This window comes from Phycodurus eques, chromosome 2, assembly GCF_024500275.1.
Source record: "Phycodurus eques isolate BA_2022a chromosome 2, UOR_Pequ_1.1, whole genome shotgun sequence".
NCBI classification, from domain to species: domain Eukaryota; kingdom Metazoa; phylum Chordata; class Actinopteri; order Syngnathiformes; family Syngnathidae; genus Phycodurus; species Phycodurus eques.
In genome coordinates, this window is record NC_084526.1 from 335,269 (window position 1) to 361,171 (window position 25,903).

The 25,903-nt window shown below is 43.6% G+C and overlaps 1 protein-coding gene across 5 annotated transcripts in view; it reads right to left on the reverse strand.

Annotated features, from left to right (window-relative positions):
* The window catches only part of pacsin3 (protein kinase C and casein kinase substrate in neurons 3), a 72,106-nt gene that overhangs the window by 35,870 nt on the left and 10,333 nt on the right, over positions 1-25,903 (reverse strand). The window contains exons 3-7 of one of the 5 annotated variants that reach the window (XM_061703941.1): positions 18,905-18,988; positions 15,625-15,704; positions 11,724-11,930; positions 891-991; positions 241-397 (exon numbers count right to left, since the gene is read on the reverse strand). In XM_061703941.1, coding sequence (XP_061559925.1) covers positions 241-397; positions 891-991; positions 11,724-11,823 — 358 coding nt within the window. In that variant the 5' untranslated portion in view covers positions 11,824-11,930; positions 15,625-15,704; positions 18,905-18,988. The remainder of the gene's footprint in view (positions 1-240; positions 398-890; positions 992-11,723; positions 11,931-15,624; positions 15,705-18,904; positions 18,989-25,903) is intronic. The other 4 variants (XM_061703923.1, XM_061703932.1, XM_061703961.1 and 1 more) reach the window with 4 other exon arrangements.

Sequence of the window (25,903 nt, forward strand, 5' to 3'; positions counted from 1 at the left end):
TCTGCCCCCAAATTAAAGATTTGAGTGGAAGCACAGATATGAGTCTTTTCTGAATTGGGTGCACAGGAGAATATGGCCCTTACAGAATAGCAGCATCAATAAGTGAAGCTTGGCAGTAATTGTAAAAAAATTCTGTGCAAACGCAAGATTGTCAAAAGAGGTTTTAACAATGGTTCTTGTGGCCGTTTTTTCTTATGAAATATAGTGTATGGTGGATGCACCTGGTCTGACTGAACTAACCTCTCTCGACCACACCTCTCCACCTCTTGGCCCAGTCACTGAGCTGAAGGGCATAGCTCTTCTCAATCTTAGCCCGCTCCTGGAAACAGCCGACCAACTCATTACAGAGTCTGTGTCCGTCGTCTACCCGCCTCACCGTCCTCTTGTAGTTTCCCGGCTTCATGGGACACAAAACAGTCATAATAAGCACAAAATTAAATTGCTTAAAATTTATTTTCTATTAGTTCAAATTTTCACAACTTTATTGTTCTATCTCACATGCTATGCAGAGACAGACATGACACTAAGGATGCGATGGAGTTTTTGTATTTGACAACATCAACGCAGTGTACAACACCATAATTTTTTTAGGAGATTGCCCTCTAATATATTTTGAAAAGAAATCCAGAATTTAAGAGAGCTGAGCACTGCTGTCACTTATAGACATGGTATGCCTTTCAAAACTGTTCCAAATGAAAATTTTACAAAGTCTAAAAACGTGTAATTTGTGTGTTGTGGCTTTTGTTATTGCCACATCTATTTAAACAGCCACATTGGTGAACTGTGTTGGGACCACAATGAGCCAGGACCTATACTCTGGTGAAAAAGGCACACAGGCTTTGTTTTTAAAACAATTGTTTTGAACAGTTAGTGTTTTGTAGCTACTGTACCTCCCAGAAACTATCACAGCTCCCAAGGTCGCTGAGGTCTCCATTGGAGGACATTTTGTAGTCAGCTGTACAGCACAGAATGATGGCGACTCGAGATGAGACTGTGAGAAATAGATTAAAATGTATACAATTTAGATAAATACAATTTACAATTAATTTTAAAAATAATGTCAATAGCTAGATAATATGGATTAGTGATCCATAAGGGCTGAGTGAGACAAGTTTAATGTCCCACAGCAATTACATCACAGAAACAGAACACAAATACACTTGCATACTCACTTTCTAACAAAGCAAAACTAAAGCTTGAATAATCAGAAAGATGAAGCCCATATATTTGCACTGGTATCAACAAAAGTAATTTAACTCTGTAAATTCTCATTAAACCTGACTCAAACTGAGATTTGGAATTATTCCAACACAGTAACACCATGTGCGGAGAGAACCAGGGTCCAAGAATAAATGATGACATCATTGCAAACCAAGTAAGTTTATACAATTTAGAAATATTTTTCAGATGTGAAGCACTGGTGGAAATCTGTTTATAAACTCTGGCCAGAGTTCACCGTGACGTGACTTCTCTATACATCCACTTCCAGCTGTTTGGTCATTGGACAAAACCTTCTTTGAAGGCTACACGACTTACTGCTGCAGACACAACAACTTGAGATCAAAGCAACCATTGCTCAATGGCTGAGTCCTGACTATTATCTAACTTTAGGGAAAAAAAACTTTGTGAATGTATGGCATAATGGTCCATGTACAGTGTCGTGAAAAAGTAAGTAAAAGTATGTAATATCTTACAGCCATCTTGCAACTCATTTGCATGTACTTAAATTGTAAGTAAACACTGTGAGGCTAAAAGTGAGGGGGGGAATATAACAATAAAAAATAATAATATAAAAAAATAACCAAAATACATATTCAGAACTATAACATCTTCCTTTTTTCTGTTGATTCTTTTTTTTTTTTTGACACAAATCATTCAAAACAAGATAACAAAAAACAGAAAGCGAAGGCATAATCAACCGGCAAAATATGTTTCCTTAAGTTTGGCTTTATTCATTTTTGACCAAAGCACTGAGAAACCAACACTTTTAAGCTTTCTCTTTCTATAGCAATATGTGCAACTTGCAGTTCTACAACAGGAAAATATGATAAGTGACAACAAAATGCTGAAGGTCTTAATAATTATTTATTTGGTCTAAGTGTCCCACGCCAGGGGCCCGCACGGGCACAGCCAGAAAGGGTAACGTGGGTCCCCCTTCTCATGGGCTCACCACCTGTGGGAGGGGCCATAGGGGTCGGTGCAGCGCGAGCTGGGCGGTGGCCAAAGGCAGGGACCTTGGCAATCCAATCCCAAGCTACAGAAGCTGGCTTTAGGGACGTGGGATGTCACTTCTCTGGCAGGGAAGGAGCCCGAGCTGGTGTGAGGTTGAGAAGTTCCGACTAGATATAGTCGGACTCGCCTCCACACACAGCTTGGGCTCTGGTACCAGTCCTCTGAAGAGGGGTTGGACTCTCTTCCACTCTGGAGTTGCTCACGGTGAGAGGCGTCAAGCAGGTGTGGTTATACTTATTGTCCCCCGGCTCGGCGCCTGTACGTTGGGGTTCACACCGGTGGACGAGAGGGTAGCCTTCCTCCGCCTTCGGGTGGGGGGACGGGTCCTGACTGTTGTTTGTGCCTATGCACCAAACAGCATTTCAGAGTACCCACCCTTTTTGGAGTCCTTGGATGGGGTGCTGGAGACCGCTACCGCTGGGGACTCCATCGTTCTGCTGGGGGACTTCAATGCTCACGTGGGCAATGACAGTGAGAACTGCAAGGGCGTAATTGGGAGGAACGCCCCCCCTCCCCCAATCATAACCTGAGTGGTGTTCTGTTATTGGACTTCTGTGCTCATCACGGATTGTCCATAACAAAGGTAAGGTGGTCGGCGCCTGCCGTGGCGGAAATCCCGAACTCGTTGGTGGACAACAAGAGTGAGGGATGCAAGGCCCCGGGGGTGGATGAGATTCACGCAGAGTTCCTAAAGGCTCTGGATGTTGTGGGGCTGTCCTGGTTGACACGCCTCTGTAACATGGCGTGGGCATCGGGGAGAGTGCCTCTGGATTAGCAGAATGGGGTGGTGGTCCCCCTTTTTAAGAAGGGGGACCAGAGGGTGTGTTCCAACTCCAGGGGGAATCACACTCCTCCAGCCTCCCTGGTAAGGTCTATTCAGGGGTGTTGGAGAGGAGGGTCCGTCGGGAAGTCGAATCTCAGATTCAGGATGAGCATTGTGGTTTTCGTCCTGGCCGTGGAACAGTAGACCTGATTCAGGCATGAGCGAGAGCCCACACGTGATTGGTCAATGTGTGGCATCATCTCTCTCTCTCTCTCTCTCTATCTCGCTCTCTCTCTCGCTCTCGCTCTCTGACTGTGCGGAGCATAAGGAGTTGCGGGAGCACACACAGCAGTTAGTGATGGGCACGGCAGTTCTTTCAAGTGTACTGAATCACTAATATCAGTTCATTAAAAATATTTATTTAAAAGATTTGTTCTCAGATTCAGGAGGAGCTGTGTGGTTTTAATCCTGGCTGTGGAACAGTGGACCAGCTCTACACCCTCGGCAGGGTCCTCGGGGTGCCCGGGCTCTCCCTTAGAGATAGGGTGAGAAGCTCGGTCATCCGGGAGGATCTCAGAGTAGAGCCGCTGCTCCTCCACATCGAGAGGAGCCAGATGAGGTGGCTGGGGCATCTGATTCGGATGCCTCGCGGACGCCTCCCTGGTGAGGTGTTCCGGGCACATCCCACCAGGAGGAGACCCTGGGGACGACCCAGGACACGCTGGAGAGACTATGTCTTTCGGCTGGCCTGGGAACGGCTCGGGATCCCCCCCCGGAAGAGCTGGATGAAGTGGCTAGGGAGAGGGAAGTCTGAGCTTCCCTGCTAAAGCTACTGCCCGGGCGACCCGATAAGCGGTAGAAAATGGATGGATGGATGGATGTCCCACACCATTGTTGCCTATGTGTAGTTAGTTCTTATTACCTTTTAACAGTTAACGCCATGTTGGGCACGCTCTGGTCGAGGAATTGACGAAGAGGGCATTCTTTCACACACTACCTAAAGTAATGGTTTCATTCATTTAAGTACGGTACAACTAGGGTTGGGCATCGTTTGAATTTGAGCGATTCCGGTTCCTTATTTTGATTCCGGTTCCAAATGATTCTCGATTCCAATTCTGTTAGGGGGCTGAGTCAAAAAAGTTTGCATGGTTTAAATAAAGGGTGTCCAAATTATGACCATCCATTTTCTTCGCAGCCTGCAGCATAGAGTAAAATGAACATCTGACTCGAGGTACTTTATAACCAGTATCAATATCAAACCTACGAACTAAAAGGCAATGTGTGGAACTCACCCAATTGACTTAATATTAATTAATTGTTTCAGCTAAAAGTAAAAAAAAAATAATAATAAATTAAGTTATTTGGGACTGTTTCGTCACGTCAAATGGGTTATATGTGCAAGTTTTAACTTTACTTCCTGTTTGTAGCCTTTTATTTTGAAGGGTACGCACCGGAACTCAGCATTTTGCCACGAAAAGTAACTTCACACAGCACCGGTGAGTTTTGTATTTGTTTATTTTTTTTTAATGGATGGAACCAAATGCTCTAAAACGCCGATTCCTTTCCCTACTCACCGATAAGGCACAAGGTTAGTGTTTGTGATACTTTGAGACAACATTTATGTGAATTTTGTCCCAATTTATTGTGATTTACAGTTGCTACAGTGAAGTTTTAGCCCAATGTTGAGCTTTTTTTGTTTTGTTTTGTTTTTGGTCATCGAGGCTTACGTTGGTTTGAAGACTAAAATAAACGCTAAAAACCATCAGTGCAAAAGTGCAAGCAACCGTTTATTGCTGTCTCAATGTTGGCATTGACATATTTTATTGTTACACTCACCCATTTGACTGAGATTTGACTTCACTGAAGCTCCCCGCGGTCTAGGCTGAGGCTCGGAGCGCATGAGAAGCTACGCATCGTGAAAGCCTCCTTTGCACAATATAATCTCATTCCAAGTATTGCACTGAGGCGACTGGTCATTAATTTTAACAAAGTTAAGACACACTTTTGTCCGCCGTTGGGCACGAGCACGTCTTTGTCCATGTTCTTCTTTGGTTTTCGCCACTTTGTCCTGGTGGGAAGACTGTAGGCAACAAAACTGGGAACCGAAATGTTTTTAATTTGAACGGTTCAGGGAGAATCGGAACGTTAGTCCCGGTTCCAATCGGTTCTCGATTCTCGATGCCCAACCCTACATAGAACATAAATCAATAATAAATGTGACAGTTAAATAAGGTTCAATAAAAACATATACCAAGAACCACTGTGAAGATATACACAAAAACGACAAAGATATGTAACATGGCGACTGGTTAGAGCGTCAGCCTCACAGTTCTGAGGACCGGGGTTCAATCCCCGGCCCCGCCTGTTTGCATGTTCTTCCCGTGCCTGCGTGGGTTTTCCCCGGGCACTCCAGTTTCCTCCCACATCCCAAAAAGATGCATGGTAGGTCAATTGAAAACTCTAAATTGCCCGTAGGTGTGAATGTGAGTGCGAATGGTTGTTTGTTTGTATGTGCCCTGCGATTGGCTGGCAACCAGTTCAGGGTGTACCCCGCCTCCTGCCCGATGATAGCTGGCATAGGCTCCAGCACGCCCGCGACCCTAGTGAGGAGAAGCGGCTCAGAAAATGGATGGATGGATATTTAACATAACAATTACGACGTTAATTTTTTAATAAAAAAAATAAAAAAAATCCACATTGCATTGTGGGAATTGCACGGTTTTCATTAGCTTTAGCAGCCAGCTTTGTGAGCCATCACGCAAACAGCTACATGGCGGGTCGGCCATGCGTTGTCTGGGCTTCCTGTACATTAGTCTGGTTTAGTCAGTGTCGTGTTCTCAAGAATCAGTCCTGTTGTCTATTTCTTTTTTTATTCACTTTATTTACCAATCAATCAGCACACAGCTAGCATCTATTTGACATGAAACTGCATTCATCTTCGTCCTTTTCTTCGCGTCTTTTTGACGTAATATTTGTGCCCCCTAATGTTCCGACTGAGATATCAGTTGGATAAAATTGTACCTTTAACAAGATGACAAACTTGTTCCTCTTTTTTTAATGAATGCCTTGTTTTTGATACTCAAGGCCAAAAGGCCAAGTTTAAACTGAAATCTATTTGTGTGTTTGAAATTGCCTCACAAGAAATGTTTGTAGACGCACAACGTGAATTTAAGAAAAATACTGTTTCTCATTTAAAAGAGGAAACCAAATGGTCATTCATTAATGTGAAATGTCACATTTTCTCATGTATTCATAATTGCTCTTTAACTAAGCAAAAATGTTTTATCCTTATCCTTGATTATTCTGATAGAATTGGCAGTAGAATACTTGATTACTAATTGCAGCACTACTGGATGAAAATTCTTATTTGTGACAGGTCTGTTTAATGACACTGGTTAACACATCTGCCTCACAGTTCTGTTCAAATCCCGGCCCCGCCTGGGTGGCGTTTGCATGTTCTCCTCGTGCGTGCATGGGTTTTCTCTGGGTACTCCGGTTTCCTGCCACATCCCAAAAACATGCATTAATTGGAGACTAAATTGCCCGTAGGTGTGACTGTGTTGCTTTGATACATAAATATGAATTATAAAATATAATAAAATATATTAAATATATAAATCCAGTACATAATATTGTATACACAGTCCACTCCAAAAGTATTGAAACGGCAAGGTCAATTCCTTTGTTTTTGTTGTATACTGAAGGCATTTGGGTTTCAGATCAAAAGATGAATATGAAACAAAACCTTAGAACTTCAGCTTTTATTTCATGGTATTTACATGTAGATGTGTTTAACAACTCAGGACAGAGCACCTTTTGTTTGAACCCACCCACTTTTTAAGTGAGCAAAAGTATTGTGGCACAGTGGACGACTGGTTAGCACATTAGCCTCACAGTCCTGAGGACCCGTGTTCAAATCCGGCCTCGCATGTGTGGAGTTTGCATGAACGGAACAGAGGATAGGACCCAAAAATGCACGACTCCAAAACACATGGACAGTTTAAAAAAAAGAGAGGTTTAATATACGGGTAGAGGTCGGTACACAGGCAGGCAATCCAAAAAAGGCAACCGTAACCAAAAACATGAGGCATAAAGGCGAGGTCGATAATCGGAACAGGGTCTAGTCTTACTGTGAGTCTTTGACGTGGAAACAAGTAATGCTGGAATGTGACGACAAGGTACAACGAACTGGCGATGAGAAATAATGAGACATGAGGATAAATGCAAGGGGTAATTAGGGTGAATGAGGCACAGGTGGTGAAGATGCTCTCAGGAGCAGGTGTGTGTGAAACAGGGGGAAGACAAAAACCGGAACACACACCCATGACAGCATTCTTCATTTGAAATACTTTTTCAGGCCTTTACTGCAGCCTCTTTCAGTTCTTGTTTGTTTCTGGAGTTTTCTCCCTTCAGTCTCCTCTTCAAGAGGTAAAATGCATGTTCTATTGGGTTAAGGCAGTCTATGACCTTCAACTTTTTTTCCCCTGATAATGTCCTTTGGTGTGTTGGCAGTGTGTTTTGGGTCATTGTGTTGTTGCATGATGAAGCTTCTCCCGATTAGTTGTGATGCATTTTTCTTTAAATTGGCAGACAAAATGGTTTGCCAACCTCCACAGGGTAAGGGTGTAGATATCACAATCCACTGTTCGAAGAAGACTTCGAGTGAAGAAATATAGAGGCCATACCACAAGATGCAAAACACTCATCAGCAAAAAGAATCGGAAGGCTATATTGGATTTTGCAAAGTACAGAGATGAGCCACAGTTTTGGAACAAAGTTTTATGGACTGATGAGACCAAGATTAACCTCCACCAAAGTGATGGAAAGGCCAAAGTATGGAGAAAGAAAGGATCTGCTTATGATCCAAAACACACAAGTTCATCTGTGAAGCATGGTGGAGGTAATGTCATGGCTTGGGCTTGCATGGCTGTTTCTGAAACGGGCTCCCTCGTCTTCATACATCATGTAACTCATGATGGTAGCAGCAGAATGAATTCTGAAGTCTACAAAACCATTTTGTCTGGCAGTTTAAAGAAAAATACATCCAAACTAATCGGGAGAAGCGTTATCAGACAGGCGAGGTACACCCTGGACTGGTTGCAAACCAATCGTAGGGCACGTAGGGTTTTTAACTCTTGGAAAATTCCTCAAGAACAGTATAGATAAGCATTAAAGAAATATTAGGGCATTTTTTTCCCCACCTGAGGCGACTGGCAAATGCAGTACCTTTGTTAGACATTACACATATATTGTAATAGAGTACACGTTTAAAGAGCCTATCCATACAAAATGTGAAATTCAGTTCAACCTCCTAGTCTATTTACTATTGAAATTTAAAAGATGAAAATGGAAAGTCAGATTGAAAAGCTTATTTTTCAAAAATGTAAAAAATAAATAAATACATTTTTAAAAAATTGAAAAAAAAAAAAACAGGAATTCTGTGATCAAAGTAATTTAGGGGGATTATGAAACTATTACTGCCCTAATATAAAAAAAGAGTGGCAATTAAGATAGGCCGTATTTTATAGCTTTTGAATTTTATGTGCAGTATACCTTAAATGAAAGCCAGTTTGTGTGCTTTCTATGCCTGGGTAGACGTTCAAAAGATTAGAAGAGACACGTTGCACCTCTCAGCCACAAACTAATCCCATTTAGACGGCTAATGTTCACAGGAACTGAAACATGAAGGTGTGTGTGTGTGTTTGCGTGCCTCACAGGTGAATCATGAATGGAAGGCAGGAATCTGCCACCAGCGTGCTCCAACATGTGGGTGTATGAGAAACTTGACTTTACTAAGAGCTGCTGCTCGTGCATCGTACAGGACAGCACAATGTGTGTTCATACAACTTTAAAAGTTGTTTAAACATTTTAGTTGTCATGGTTAAGGAAGGTTGAGGCAGCAGTGACAGAGGTTCCCACATGCAGTAGGACAATTTCAGCACGATTAAATGTGAGGGTGTGGTTTTCTGAAAAGGTGCATAAATGAAAAGTTACACAATGTGTTTTATGCAATGCAAAAGTTAGGTACAGATTAACCCTGTGGTGCATAGCGGTCCTTTGGTCATGTAGTCCACTGGAATGGACATGTCGGTAACTTCATGAAATTTGTTTATTTGAATGAAACAACGCTTGGCGTACAAGTCAACGAAATTGAAAAAAAACACCCGGACTCACCCCTCATTATTCTCAGGGACTTTAACAAAGCTAAACTCAACCACGAACTCCCTAAATACAAGCAGCACATCGACCGTCCTACCAGGGAAACTAACATTTTAGACCACTGCTATACTACGCTAAAAAACACATACCGTGCTATACCTCGTGCAGACCTGGGCTCGTCTGAACACTGCTTAATTCACTTAATACCGACGTACAGGCAACAACTTAAATGTGCGAAGCCTAGAGTGAAAACAGTGAAAAAGTGGACCAATGAAGCAAAGATGGAACTTCAAAGCGGTTTAGACTGCACAGACTGGAGTGTCTTTGAAAATTCAGCTGGCAGCCTGGATGAATATACGGACACTGTCGCATCCTAATCAGTTTCTGTGAAGATGTGTGTGTACCAACAAAGTCATTTCGCACTTTCAACAACAGAAAGTCGTGGTTCACTGCCAAACTTAAGCAGCTTCGCCAAGCTAAGGAGGACGCATATCAGAGCGGGGACAGGGTCGTGTATAATCGCGCTAGAAACCTGCAGACTAAAGAAATTAACATTGCAAAGAGGAAATATGCAGCAAAGTTGGAAAAACAGTTTAGCGCTAACGACTCTAAATCAGTCTGGCATGCATTCCAATCGCTGACTAATTACAAGCGACAATCCCCCCCAAGCTGAAAACAATAGCACTCTAGCCAACGACTTGAATACCTTCGACTTTAGATTTTAAAAGGACACTTTCACACCCCAAACCCACTCGGCCGCACCACCGACCACTATCACTCCACCAACTTCTGCGTTGACCATCCGTGAACAGGATATGAGACGCATCTTCAAACAACAAAAGATTAACAAAGCGGCAGGCCCAGACCATGGGTCCCCATCCGGCCTCAAAGTCTGCGCAGACCACCTCGTGCCAGTCTTCACTCAGATCTTCAATAGATCTCTGGAACTGTGCAGTACCATCCTGTTTCAAACGCTCCACCATCATTCCAGTCCCCAAGAAACCTGCAATCTCGGTTCTAAATGACTACAGGCCTGTCGCCTTGACATCTGTGGTCATGAAGTCCTTTGAACGTCTCGTGCTGGACCACCTCAAGAGCGTCACAGGTCCCCCGCTGGACCCCCTGCAGTTTGCCTACCGAGCAAACAGGTCTGCGGATGATGCATTCAACATGGGACTGCACTTCATCCTTGAACACCTCGACAGTGCAGGGACCTATGCGAGGATCCTGTTCGTGGACTTCAGCTCAGCGTTCAACACCATCATCCCTGAACTCCTTTCATCTAAGCTTCGCCAGCTCAGCGTGTCACCTGCCATCTGCCAGTGGATTTACAGCTTCGTGACAGGCAGGACACAGCAGATGAGGCTGGGAGAGACCACCTCATTGGGACACCCCAAGGTTGTGTCCTCTCTCCGTTGCTCTTCTCTCTACACGAACGACTGCATCTCAGCGCACCTGGCTGTTAAACTCCTCAAGTTTGCAGATGACACTACTGTCATCGGCCTCATCAAGGACGGTGACGAGTCTGCATATCAACAGGAAGTGGAGTGGCTGGAGCTGTGGTGCGGCCGACACAACCTGGAGCTGAACACGCTCAAGACTGCAGAGATGATCGTGGACTTCAGGAGGCATCCTTCGCCACAGCTGCCCCTCACGTTGTCCTGCTGCCTTGTGTCAACCGTCAAGACCTTCAAATTCCTGGGAATTACAGTCTCTCAGGACCTGAAGTGGGCGATCAACATCAACTCAGTCCTCAAAAAGGCCCAGCAGAGGATATACTTCCTGCGGCTTCTGAGAAAGCACGGCCTGCCACAGGAGCTGCTGAGGCAGTTCTACACAGCGGTCATCGAATCAGTCCTGTGTTCTTCCATCACAGTCTGGTTTGGTGCTGCTACAAAAAAGGACAAACTCCGACTGCAACAGACAATCAAAACTGCTGAAAGGATTGTCGGTACTCCCCTACCCACCCTTGAGGACTTGCACGCTGCCAGAACTCAGACAAGCGCATGCAAAATCCTCTCAGACCCTCCACATCCCGGTCACCAGCTCTTCCAGCTCCTTCCCTCAGGTAGGCGCTACCGATCACTCGTGCACTCACTGTAGTAGTCTCGCCACACTGCACTATTTGCATATCTGTTGTTGACCAATACTGGCCACTCATGCCAGAGTAGCATCTGCTCCATTTGCACACCGATTGAGGAGTATCTGCAACATTTGCACAATCAACATTGTCCCAGATTATCGCACCACTCGTCACTTTAAATTGCATACACTCCTTGAAGTCTCGGCGCCCTTTGCACAATGGTCATTGCACCGGACTATTGCAATATTAGTCATTCGAACTGCTCTAAGTGCTAGAGGACTCTGCATCTTTTGCACAATTGTCAAAAAAAAATAAAAAATATGTACCAGCATCACCACATAACTATTAACCCTTTATTGCTCAGTGACTGTTTTTTGTCATTGTCTTTATGTCTCAAAAGTGTTCTCTGTCAATTGACTGTCTGTTGTCGTACTATAGCGGCTCCAACTACCGGAGACAAATTCCTTGTGTGTTTTTTGGACATACTTGGCAGATAAAGATGATTCGGATTCTGAAAGTCCAGGTGAGGAGTCAGGATTCCTAGTCTCCGCTTTGATGAGCTCCTTCGGAATGGCTGGTAATTCATTTAGCGTCCGTGTGAGATAAACCAGGCATCCCCGTGACTGTCTGTCTCGGCGGGGGAGCGGAGACAGGGATGCAGTCCCAGCCCGAGGTTGGGGGTAATGGCGCCATCTGGCGAGAGCATATCCGTTACATAAGCATATTTTTATTTAACAATTTTTCATATTTGTAACTAACTTTGTAATTTGTATGGTTTTTTTTAATCTTCAATCGATGGCACGGTGGACGACTGGTTAGCACATCTGCCTCACAGTTCCGAGGACTCCGGCCTTGCCTGTGTGGAGTTCGCATGTTCTCCCTGTGCCTGCGTGGGCTTTCTTCGGGTACTCTGGTTTCCTCCCACAGCTCAAAAACATGCATGGTAGGTTGATTGAAGACTCTAAATTGCCCATTGGTGTGAATGTTTGTTTGTTTATATGTGCCGTGCGATTTGTCTTGCGACCAGTCCAGGGTGTATCCCGCCTCTCGCCCAAAGTTAACTGTGATATGCTCCAGCATGGCCGTGACCCTAGTGAGGATAAGCGGTATGGAAAATGGATGGATGGATGGATGGATTTTCGCCACAATAGCAAATGGCACAAAAACAACCCTGTCCCAGAGAGCACCATACCAGCTGTGAAGTGTGTTGGTGGTAGCCTCGTATAACGGGTTTAGTCAAAGTGGAGCCAATTACAGGAAAAGTACATTGTGGACTAAAACCTGCATCGGATGTGAGCTAGGAAGCTGAAGCTCAATAGACAATGCTGCCAATCATACAATGGAGTACATCCAAATAAACTAGACTTCACCATTAGAAAATGAAAGTTTTGGAATGGCCCAGTCATAGCCCAGACCTAAATCCAAATGAAAATGAAAGGTGTGCATTAAAGAGGGCTTTATGCAAGAGATACCTTCACAATATGACAAATTGGGCACACTTTAACATAGCATGATGTGCAAATAATCACCTATACAGTATAATAATTGGCACTGACACACATGAAAAAAAAAATCTAAAGCTGTGCATCTAAACAAACAACTATATGTCAGATTTTGTCCATTTCTAAGATTAGTCGAGTTTCCATCGCTATTAATGTTTTTTATACTGCACACGTGGTTCACAATTGACATAGCAAAATATAAAATTATATAATTCAAAAGAGAATCAAAACAGATCTGCTTCTCCAAAAACAAAAAACAAAAGTTGACTGTGATTGTTGGCTTATACCAAAGTGGGTCAGGAGGAGGAGGGACGGATGAATAGAGGCCAGTCCAGTCCTCATAAGCCCCTACTGGTCCTTGCTGTCATTAATCTGATTATTGTACTCCCTTACTATGTACTTTTACACATAGTGCAAGCACAGTTGCACCAGTATATTTTTTTTTTTTCTACATTTCAGTCACATTTGTGATGGTTTCTAAGGCACCCATTAGGGCCTGGAGAATTCCAAACATCTATAAACAGAAGCACTTTGAGATATTTTTTGCCTCAGCTGCTTTTACACTGCCCTCATGTATCACAGCCCAAGAACAAGTTGTGTTCACCAACGGTGCCACTATCTGCTTTCCCAAATAAAATTGTATAATTAATAGTCCTGTTATCTAACTGTATTGCTCGTGATTACAATGTATTTTTGTCTTAGCTTATTTTATTACTGTGTAAATGTCAGTTTTAATTATGGAAAATTTGTATTGGAACGTAAAACACTGTCTCAACTTAAAACCTTTAAGTTGCTGTATTGGCCAGGCTTCTTTTGAAAAAGAGATCCTTGTCAAGGGTCCAAAATATATTGTAATTTATTGCTATACAAAATTATTTTTGTATAGCCATTGCTGAGATTTGTGTAGGAATTTTACAAAACACTGTTGCACTAGGCGGCACGGTGGACGACTGGTTAGAGCGTCAGCCTCACAGTTCTGAGGAGCGGGGTTCAATCCCCGGCCCCGCCTGTGTGGAGTTTGCATGTTCTCCCCGTGCCTGCGTGGGTTTTCTCCGGGCACTCCGGTTTCCTCTCACATCCCAAAAACATGCATTCATTGGAGACTCTAAATTGCCCGTTGGTGTGACTGTGAGTGCAAATGGTTGTTTGTTTGTATGTGCCCTGCGATTGGCTGGCAACCAGTTCAGGGTGTACCCCTGCCCGATGATAGCTGGGATAGGCTCCAACACGCCCGCGACCCGAGTGAGGAGAAGCAGCTCGGAAAATGGATCAATGGACTGTTCCACTAAGTACGAAATCAGTCTAATTTGATGCTTTCTACCCTAAATTTTAAAACACTTTACTCCATATATAGTCATATTTTGACTATTTGAACATATGTATAGAGAGAATTTTTGTCTTGTGGGAAAGCAGAGATCCTATTGTAGCCACTCTGCATACTGTTCATGAGTCTATGGTTTCCGATTATCCGGGGGGCCGTGAAGGTAACAGGACGCGTCTGCGGGAAGTGAGGGAGATGGACATTGGGGAAAATTACAGTTGGCTACCGCGCGAATGTTCTTCCCCCTCGTTCTCCCTTGGTGATAACGACACGGTGCCATGGAGGCAATGATTAGTGACATAATGCGTTGACACCGCACACAAAGATAGCTTTCACCTCCGAGGCTCGGTAGCCAGGGGGCGTAATAAAATAGTGCGCACCAAGCATTCACCAGTGGTAGCACCAGCAAAGCAGGTAGGTTGGGCGACTGTTCAATGTGGACGTGCCATTTTTTCCTGTTTTTACAATATAGTGGTTATTTCATCAAATTCATTTATGAAATTTGTACTCAGTGTTACGGCTGGAATGAGTCAGCATTCAAGTGATTTCCATAACAAAATATGGACGTTCCCGAACATTTGACAGCTGTGCTCAATCAGGGATCGCCTAATTGTTTATAACTCTGCCTGAGACGCAGTTTTAATTTCTGTTATCAATCCACACTCTTTACATCGAGTAACGAGAATTAAACGGTCCTGTCTTTGTTTTGAGAGCTTCTGAATGCTCAGAATATTTGTTTACTTACTGTGAACTTTAAAAACATGCATTGCATATTGTAGCGATGGAAACTGAGGAATGCATCACCAAAGACCTCATTTTACGTCGCATTTAGTGATGCGATACCAGATATTTCGAACCCTACTTGTCTAAATGGGACCAACCTGGTTAAATAAAGGCAAAATAAAAATACTGGTAAATAAATACAAATTTGAAAAAAAGTGGTTAAAAATGTTTATTTGCATTCAGGAGAAATCTTTCAAGATGATAAAAATATACTTCAACTATGTTTTATGTTGTTTTCATCCATTGTATTATGCTTATGTCGCTTCAACCCCAAAATTACATGAGCACACCAATGGATTTTCCACTAACATTACGCTAGTTTCGACCCGCTGTTCTTACCCAGAAAATATTTTTAAACTGCATTTTGGCAATTAAAAGGTTTTCTGGCCAAGTATTTAATTCGAATCTCTGTGTGATCTAACTGACTGCAAGGTTAGCTTAGCACAGCAACAAGAGGGAAAGTGCGGTCTGGTTTCGAAATTTGACAGAAATTAGAAAGGCCTGTGTGTTGTTTTGATCAACTAACCACTGAAGATCTCGCTTTATAAAAATGAATTATGGAAAAAAACAAAAGGTGCAAAAGGGGTATTAATTGCTGAAGTACCTCTGCCAGTTTGCCTCATTAAAGAACCCAAGGAATCCAGTGCCAAGTAAAGCTAACCAGTTGCAAACAATGTGGCTCACTGCAATCTTGTAAAGCTTGAGAGGCATTAGTGATTTTGTAGGATGAACAGAGAACAAAATGAGAGTGCCATTAGATCAGTCAGTTGGCAGAACTTACCTTACCGAAGACGAAAACAGACGGACAGATGTCCCAAAGGATGTCTCCTCAGGCCTGGGAGACAGAGGAGCAAATAAAGCCTGCACAAGCAAAAGATGAGACAGCAGAAAGGAAATTTAATGTTTATTAAACAGCAAAGTAGTAGCATGTAGTTAGAGATAACCCTGCGGAATGACACTAGTTAGGCCCAGGCTGGGGCTGCTGCCCATATAAGGCTCAGAAGTGGTTACAAGGTGACACATTTTGGAAGTCATTGCAAAAAGCCACAAATAGAGCCTGTTGGTCACGTCTAATGAAAGAGCAAGGCATACCCCAAACCCTTAAAGGAAGGAGGTCAACGCTGTTAAAGCTTTTGTACGAAAATAACCTGATTTGGCAATGGAGGCAAAAGGACTGCAACAGAGATTCTGATATTGTAATTTACTGCATATTCTCATTACAGCGGCACTGTGGGCGACTGGTTAGAGCCTGCCTCACAGTTCTGAGGACCTGGGATCAATCCCCGGCACCGCCTGTGTGGAGTTTGCATGTGCTCCCCGTGCCTGCGTGGGTGTTCTCCGTGCACATCCTCCCACATCCCAAAAACATGCATGGTAGGTTAATTAATGACTCTAAATTGCCCGTAGGTGTGAATGTGAGTGCGAATGGTTGTTAGTTTGTAGGTGCCCTGCGATTGGCGGGCAACCAGTTCAGGGTGTACCCTGCCTCCTGCCCGATGATAGCTGGGATATGCTCCAGCACGCCCGCGACCCTAGTGAGGAGAAACGGCTCAGAAAATGGATGGATGGATGGATTCTCATTACAATTAAACAATTTAAAAAGACCAATTGCTTCACATCTTTCAGTTGTCTCGGAAACTACTCTGTGTAGACAGTGTCGCTTGTCTTTTGTTTTAGTTCAAACTGTATTGAAATAAACAGTTCAACAATTCAAATACAATAAGTCTCTGAAGAGAATTCTTAGGAGGAACATGAAGAATTGTTTTTGCCAGTTCATTCATCCTTTTTCTAATGATCTGGTGGATTATGTGATCTCTAAGCATTACCGTTCTTTCCACAACAAATCAACACCACTTTTCTGCATTTTGAGAATAACGATAGTGAATGCAATATCCACATAATGTAAGTTAGAAAATACAAACCAAAACTTGCAACAGCAGCACAAACAAGGGGTTAGATGACAAGTCCTACCGACTTAATGAGCAGTAAAAGTGAAGTAAGAAGTCTATAAGGGAGCAACATGACCTGTCTCATGTTTCTATAAATGTGAATACCTACTACTTTGGTCCAGGGTAAAACTATCACCAATGTAAAACATTTATGCACATAGGCAAGTATTCATATAAAAGTGTAAAATTAAGTTGAAGGTGAAGTATGTAGTTCAGGAAAAAATTTTGTATCATGTTATAACTCTCTGCATGTCCTGACGGTAAACATTTTATTTAAATGAACTTTTGAAAACTCATTCCTCTCCAGCCTCATCGAATGACTCTCCTTTCATTATCGTTAAGTTAAAAAGTCATGATTGAGAGAATTGTCCAATTAGAGACTGTAGAGACTGGAGGCGTCATCGTTATTTGAATAACTGTTGCTGATCAGTATTACCACACTACTTGCCACTTTATCTTTACCGTATATCTCACAAATTCAGAGCACCATTGTGATCAAAAGGTAGAGTACAACCCATGTTGCTTTTGCAACTGTTAATTTCCTTCTGTTCTTGTCCCTTACAAATAACCCAATCAAAATAAAATGGAATTACAGGTTGTCTGTCACCGTGGCCTGCCGCAAATTACAACATCTAAGGCCTGATGATCTACTCCGGTGTTGCAAACAACTCAGCAGCAAGGTGACTTTTACTTCAATCTTATGCCTGTCTCAAGAAATAATAATGTACATGTTTCATGTAATTATAAACATCCATGCTTCATGACATTACTGAGTAAATACTTTTTTTTTTTAATTTCTCAATCACATCAGGTCTATTTGTAGTAATTTTAATGTCTTGTACAGGTTTGTCAAAATCTGTTAAAAAAAAAATCGTATTTAGGGTTGTGTGTGAAATGCATTTAATAGTTATCTAAACGTGAGATTCTTTCTGAAGGACACTGCAACATCAAGACTGTTTCTGATTGATCAGTTCTTTATTTATAACAATTGAACAATTTCAAAATGGTAGAGGTAAATGTACAGACATTCCTGGAATTAAATATAAAAAATAAGGTGCAAATAGATCTACAAATATGTATAAAGTACTATAACATCCACTTTTCTACTGGAGCAATGCTTTGAAAATATAAAATGTGGATCCTCCTTGCCTGCTTCGTCTAAATCCTTTATAATGTCCTTGGGGATTTTCCACATTACATACAGTACTGGCGATAGGCAGCCTTGGCGGAGTTCTTCTCTCCAGGGTCACGAAGTTCATCAGCTGTTCGGATGTCATTCCACATTCGTCTCGCTCTACGTAAAACTCCCTCATTCAAGATGGTGACCATGCGGTTTGTCATGTGTCTGCAGTTATGGCAAACAGCCATCCGTTGATCAGGGACTGAAGAGTTGGAGGAGCTTTCCCAAGATGTCAAAACTTGCACCTGGGGTCACGACGCAAAAATTTGTTGATCACAATATGTGATTACTCTAAACTCAGACTATCAACTCTCTCCTGTAAAGCAAGACATAATGGTGATTAGGTTTTGTGTTTGTGATATTGGCTTTCCATTGTTACATATATAGCATCTATTCTTTCTGATGTTTACATATAAAAGCAGTTTATATATTTTTTTTTAAAAAATTAATACCCATCCCATCAACAAAATATGAATACAATAGGGTACAACTTCTTCTGTTTGCATTCTTGTCCACATACATTTAAACATGAGTGTTAAACTAATTTTTGTCATGGGCCACATTGTTGTTACGATTTCCCTCAGATGGCCGTTATGACTGGAAATAAATGTTTAATTGACTCATTACCAATACATAGACAACAAACTCATTTAACTAACTCATTTCATAACTCATTTTGACAGCCAAAATCAAGAATAATAGTTTGTTCAACTATTTTTCAAGTTACTGTGAAAATGGGTTTGGTAACAAAAAATTATTTTGCAACAGCTCAGTATTTTTACATATGACAATTTTGAAGTTTTGGTACAATTTTTTTTAGCAAGAATCATGGTAGTTAATTTGCTTTCACCTGTGATTTACAGTTTCTAAAACTGTTTTTGTGTAAATGCGTGTGTACAAATCATGTGACTATTATACAGTGCATAGCGTACCTCCTTGTCTGCTACCCAGAGTTGTACTCGGCCAGGGGTTGGAGTCGGCTGTGGTCTTCAGTAGCCGTGCGCTCCTCTTGGAAACTATGAACAACAAAGGATATAAATTAACCACACATTGTCTCTATACTAGAGTGTGGAGTATTGATATTTATAGCTTTCATCCAAGCTACTTGTTGCTAAATGGGGCTAATAATTAATGAAATGTAACATTCATGCTAATAACTTTCTAACTATAATGCCACGAGTTAGTTTACCACTTATATACAATATGACTTTTTTAAAAATTTTTATTTATTTTATTTTTTTCCAACTTACCGGTGAACAAGACATGGCAAAAATAGCAAAGTTGCTTCTACAAGGTGACCACAGTAAAGCCAGCTGGTGACTTCGGGGTGCACGCCTGCAAGGAGCGTGGATTTAGCCGGCGGGGAGGAGTAGTGACGCGAGGCTACATTCAAATCTTGCTAACAGTTTCAGCACGACACACTGTACCTTTCAGTAAAGTCATTAAATAAATGCTCAACTCTTAATGACGGCATACGCAAAAAGACAAACCATTGTAAAACGTCAAAAGGTGTTTTGTTGGGCTGGTCCTTATATATAGAAAGAAAAAGCCAAAAAGGAAAAAAGGTATAGCGCGCGCACATGCTCACACTCACACACGCACACACACACACACACACACACAGAGCCCTTGTGATGTACTGAGTCTTATACCAGTACAGCATGTCTTATACCAGTAAAGCATGTCTTACAGTGTCATCTATGACAGCAGTCTATATTTTGAAATAGTTGTTGCAAAAACATAAGTCGCAAAAGGTTTTGTACGACCTTCGAGGCATATTTATTTCTTAAAATGTTGGTTCAATTCCAAACAATGATTTCTGGGGCATGGGGCTTAAGAGGTCCATTGTAAATAGCTAAAGTCTAATGGTCCCTGTTGAAACGATGTCAAAATGTTTAATTTGAAAAACTAAACTGATAATTGTGTTTATTATATTTTATTTATTATTCTACATTAGTCAGTATACCAGGGGTCACCAACCTTTTTGAAGCTGAGAGCTACTTCTTGGTTACCAATTCATGCAAAGAGCTACCAGTTTGATACACACTTCTGAAATAAAACTGCTCAAAATACCTTTAACAGTGTTATTATATGTTATTATCAATTGACGATTACATTAATTTATGTCATGTGTCAGTCTTCCAAAGGGCAAAGTTATCCGGGCCCAAATATAATGAAAGACATGTAAGAACCTGCTACACAGCCTTCTATTACCAATATTTCAAACCACGGTGACATACAACCAAGCCGAACACGGAAGCAGATTGAAACAGGCCCAGCAGCCACCTCGGACAGCGCTGACAGTTTTCGAAGCTATTGCCTGCCTCCGCAGGTCGCAGGTCGATGATCGACTTTGTGGTCGTGTCATCGGACTTGCGGCCGCATGTCTTGGACACTTGTCTTGGTGAAGAGAGAAGCGGAGCTGTCAACTGATCACCACCTGGTGGTGAGTTGGCTCCGATGGTGGGGGAAGATGCCGGTCCGACATGGCAGGCCCAAACGTATTGTGACGGTCTGCTGGGAACGTCTGGCAGAATCCCGTGCCAGAAGGAGTTTCAACTCCCACCTCCGACGGAACTTTTCTCATGTTCCGGCGGAGGCGGGGGACATAGAGTCCGAGTGGACCATGTTCCGCGCTTCCATTGCTGAGGCTACCGATCGGAGCTGTTGGCCGTAAGGTGGTCGGTGCCTGTCGTGGTGGCAATGACCGAACGCGTTGGTGGACACCAACTGTGAGGGATTCCGTCAAGCTGAAGAAGGAGACTTTTTGGCCTGTGGGACTCCTAAGATAGATGATGGGTACCGGCTGGCAAAGCAAAATTCAGCTTTGGCGGTCGCTGAAGCAAAAACCCGAGCATGTGAGGAGTTTGGTGAGGCCATGTAGAAAGACTTCCGGACGGCTTTGAGGAAATCCTTGTCCACCATCCGGCGTCTCAGGAGGGGGGGCAGTGCACCATCAACACTGTGTATAGTGGGGATGGGGTGCTGCTGACCTCAACTCGGGATGTTGTGAGTTGGTGGGGAGAATACTTCAAAGACATCCTCAAGTCGACCGACACGCCTTCCCATGACGAAGCCGAGTCTGGGTTCTCTGAGGCGGGCTCTCCTATCTCTGGGGTTGAGGTCACCGAGGTGGTTAAAAAGCTCCTCGGTGGCAAGGCCCCAGGGGTGGATGAGATTCGCCCGGAGTTCCTAAAGGCTCTGGATGTTGTGGGGCTGTCCTGGTTGATACGCCTCTGCAACATCGCGTGGACATCAGGGACAGAAGAAGAATCACCTTTTATTGTCATGAACATGCATGCATGCACTTGAACTTTTTTCTCTGCATTTAACCCATCACAGTGAACAAAGACACATGTTAGTGGAACACACTGGAGCAGGGGGCAGCAGAAGCGCCCGGGGAGAATTTCGGGGTATCAGTGTCTTGCTCAAGGACACCACAGCCGTGTGTCCGGGGGATGTTGGCGGATGGAACAGTCGGGGTCTTGAACCTATGTTGGATTTATCTTACCCAACATTATAAAAAATAGACACAAAAGGAATGAAGACGCTGGTTTCTTTTTCTCATGAGGAGGGCGTATGGGAGATTGTTCAGATTACAGCCTCTCATCACGCTCTAAACAATCTCTCCCGTCGCTCCTGCATTTATTTGAAAATAGGGAGGTTTCGAAGTTTACAAGACATAACGTACTAAGCTACAAGACACACCACACTAAGGGTAGGGTTCCATCCATTTTCTGAGCCGGTTATCCTCACTAGGGTCGCGGGCACGCTTGAGCCTATCCCAGCCGGGCAGGAGGCGGGGTATACCCTGAACTGGTTGCTAGCCAATCGCAGGGCACATACAAACAGACAACCATTCGCACTCACAGTCATGCCTACGGGCAATTTAGAGTCTCCAATTAATGCATGTTTTTGGGATGTGGGAGGAAACCGGAGTGCCCGGAGAAACCCCATGCAGGCAATGACAATACCAGTACCTCTGGATAGGCAGTCTGGTGTGGTGGTCCCCCTTTTTAAGAAGGGGGACCGGAGGGTGAGTTCCAAATACAGAGGGATCAGCCTCCTCCAGACTCCCTGGTAAGGTCTATTCAGGGGTGCTGGAGAGGAGGGTCCGTCGGGAAATCGAATCTCAGATTCAGGATGAGCAGTGAGGTTTTCGTCCTGGCCGTGTAACAGTGGACCAGCTCTACCCCCTCAGCAGGGTCCTGGAGGGTGCATGGGAGTTGGTCCAGCCAGTCTCCATGTGTTTTGCGGACTTGGGGAAGGCGTTCGACCGGGTCCCTCGGGGAGTCCTGTGGGGGGTGCTTCAGGAGCCTGATACGGGCTGTTCGCTCCCTGTACGACCGGTGTCAGAGTTTTGTCCGCATTTCCGGCAGTAAGTCTGACTCGTTTCCGGTGAGGGTTGGACTCCGCCAAGGCAGCCCTTTGTCACCGATTCTGTTCATAACTTTTATGGACAGAATTTCTAGGCGCAGCGGAGGCGTAGAGGGGGTCCGGTTTGGTGGCCTCAATATTGCATCTCTTCTTTTTTGCAGATGATGTGGATCTGTTGGCTTCATCAAACAGTGATCTTCAACTCTCACTGGAGCAGTTCGCAGTCGAGTGTGAAGCAGCTGGGATGAGAATCAGCACCTCCAAATCTGAGACCATCGTCCTCAGTCGGAAAAGGGTGGTGTGCCCTCTCCAGGTCGGGGATGAGATCGTGCCCCAAGTGGAGGAGTTCAAGTATCTTGGGGTTCACGAGTGAGAGAAGAATGGAACGGGAGATCGACAGGCGGACCGGTGCAGCGTCTGCAGTGATGCGGACTTTGTGGTAAAGAAGGAGCTAAGCCGAAAGGTGAGGCTCTCAATTTACCGGTCGATCTATGTTGCTCCCCTCACCTATGGTCACGAGCTGCGGGTCGTGACCGAATGAACAAGATCCCGGATACAAGTGGCCAAAATGAGTTTGCTCCGCAGGGTGTCCGGGCTCTCCCTTAGAGATAGGATGAGAAGCTCAATCATCCAGGAGGATCTCAGAGTAGAGCCGCTGCTCCTCAACATTTTGAGGAGCCAGAGGAGTTGGCTGGGGCATCTGATTCGGATGTCTCCCGGACACCTCTCTGGTGAGGTGTTCCGGGCAAGTCCCACTGGGATGAGACCCCGGGGACGAACCAGGACACGCTGGAGACACTAAGTCTCTCGGCTGGCCTGGGAACGCCTCGGGATCCCCCCGGAAGAGCTGGATGAAATGGCTGGGGAGAGGGAAGTCTGGGCGTCCCTGCTAAAGCTACTGACCCTGTGAGCCGACCTCGGATAAGCGGTAGAAAATGGATGGATGGATGGATGGATGCCTCCCTCCACACTGAACTCCACTCACTCAAGGCAGAGTTTGCGGGCATAATCGACAAAAAGATTGATCGCTTCTCAGCCACCATTGTTCCTTGACGGTTAAAACGTGAAACCAACGACGCCATCTCTACCGTTAAAGCTAATGCTACCATGAAAGCATTTGAACAAAGCGGTGGATCAACTTTCTGATAAACGCACCGATCTCGAGGGGCGCAGCGGAAACCGGACCTGCGGATTTTGCACGCAAAGGGGGGAGCTGAGAATGGAAAGAAACCTGGAGACTTTGCTGCACAACCTTTGCAAGACGCCCTTTCTTAGGAGGAGTGTCTGCTTATTGACAGATGCTACAGACACGTCATATTCTACAAGTAATACAAGGGACTTCTTGAAAGCGTACATTGAAAACGTCAACCAATTGGTGGAGATTCTTCCATCCGACGGAACAGGAATACACACACACACACACATACATATATACACACACACACACACACACACATTTGGTGGGTATGGAAAGTATTAAGACCCCCTTAAATTTTTCAAGCTTGGTTATATTGCAGCCATTTGCTAAAATTATTTCAGTTTTTTTTTTTCCTTATTAATGTACAACCACAATTCCAATGAAGTTGTTAAACAAATAAAAACAGAATACAATGATTTGCAAATCATGTTCAACCTATATTTAATTGAATACATTACAAAGAGCGACTAGTTACAGTGTCAGCCTGACAGTTCTGAGGACCGGGGTTCAATCCCCGGCCTCTCCTGTGTGGAGTTTGCATGTTCTCCCCATGCCTGCGTGGGTTTTCTCCGGGCACTCCGGTTTCCTTCCACGTCCCAACAACATGCATGGTAAGTTAACTGAAAACTTTAAATTGCCTGTAGGTGTGAATGTGAGTGTGAATGATTGATTGTTTGTATGTGCGCTGCGATTGGCTGGCAACCAGTTCAGGGTTTACCCCGCCTCCTGAGATAGGCTCCAGCATGCCCGCGACCCGAGTGAGGACAAGTGGCTCAGAAAATGGACGGATGGATGGACACTACAAAGACAAGATATTTAATGTTCAAACTGATAAAGTTTATTGTTTTTAGCAAATAATCATTAACTTAGAATTTTATGGCTGCAACACGTTCCAAAGAAGATGGGACAGGTGGCAAAAAAGACTGAGAAATTTGAGGAATGCTCATCAAACACCTGTTTGGAACATACCACTGGTGAACAGGCTAATTGGGAACAGGTGGATGCCATGATTGGGTATAAAAGGAGCTTCCCTGAATTGCTCAGTTATTCACAAGCAAAGATGGGGCGAGGTTCACCTCTTTGTGAACAAGTATATGAGAAAATAGTCGAACAGGTTAAGTACAATGTTCCTCATCGTACAATTGCAACGAATTTAATGATTTCATCATCTACGGCCCATAATATCATCAAAAGGTTCAGAGAATCATTGCATGTAAGCGGCAAGGCCGAAAACCAACATTGAATGCCCGTGACCTTCGATCCCTCAGGCGGCACTGCGTCAAAAACCGACATCAATGTGTAAAGAATACCACCACATGGGTTCAGGAACACTTCAGAAAACCAATGTCAGTAAATACAGTTCAGAGCTTGAAACTCTACAATGCAAAGCAAAAGCCATCAACAACACCCAGAAATGCCACTGGCTTCTCTGGGCCCGAGCTCATCTAAAATGGACTGATGCAAAGTGGAAAAGTGTTCTGTGGTCCGACAAGTCCACCTTTCAAATTGTTTTTGGAAATTGTGGACATCGTGTCCTCCGGGCCAAAGAGGAAAATAACCACCCGGACTGTTATGGATGCAAAGTTCAAAAGACAGCATCTGTAATGGTATGGGGCTGTGTTAGTGACAATGACATGGGTAACACATCTGTGAAGGCACCATTAATGCTGAAAGGTACATACAGGTTTTGGAGAAACATGCTGCCATCCAAGCAACGTCTTTTTCATGGACACCCCTGCTTATTTCAGAGAGACAATACCAAACCACATTCTGGACATGTTACAACAGTTTGGCTTTGTAGTAAAAGCGTGCGGTTACGAGACTGGCCTGCCTGCAGTCCAGACCTGTCTCGCATTGAAAATGTGCGGCGCATTATGAAGCGTAAAATACGCCAACGGAGACCCCGGACTGTTGAACAGCTGAAGCTGTACATCAAGCAAGAATGGGAACGAATTCCACCTACAAAGCTTCAACAATTAGTGTCCTCAGTCCCCAAATTGCTAAAAACAATCAAGTTTATCAGTTTGAACATTAAATATCTTGTCTTTGTAGTGTATTCAATTAAATATAGGTTGAACATGATTTGCAAATCATTGTATTCTGTTTTTATTTATGTTTAACTCAACGTCCCAACTTCATTGGAATTGGGATTGTACACACAGCACCCCGTATTGACAGAGAAAAAACGGAATTCATATTTATTAAAAAAGAAAAACTGAAATATCACACAGACAAGTATTCAGACCCTATTCTCAGTATTTAGTCGAAGCACTCATAAGTGTGCGTGTTCACTGTGATGGGTAAAATGCAGAGAACAAATTTTGTGTGCATGCATGCATGTTGATGTCAATAAAGG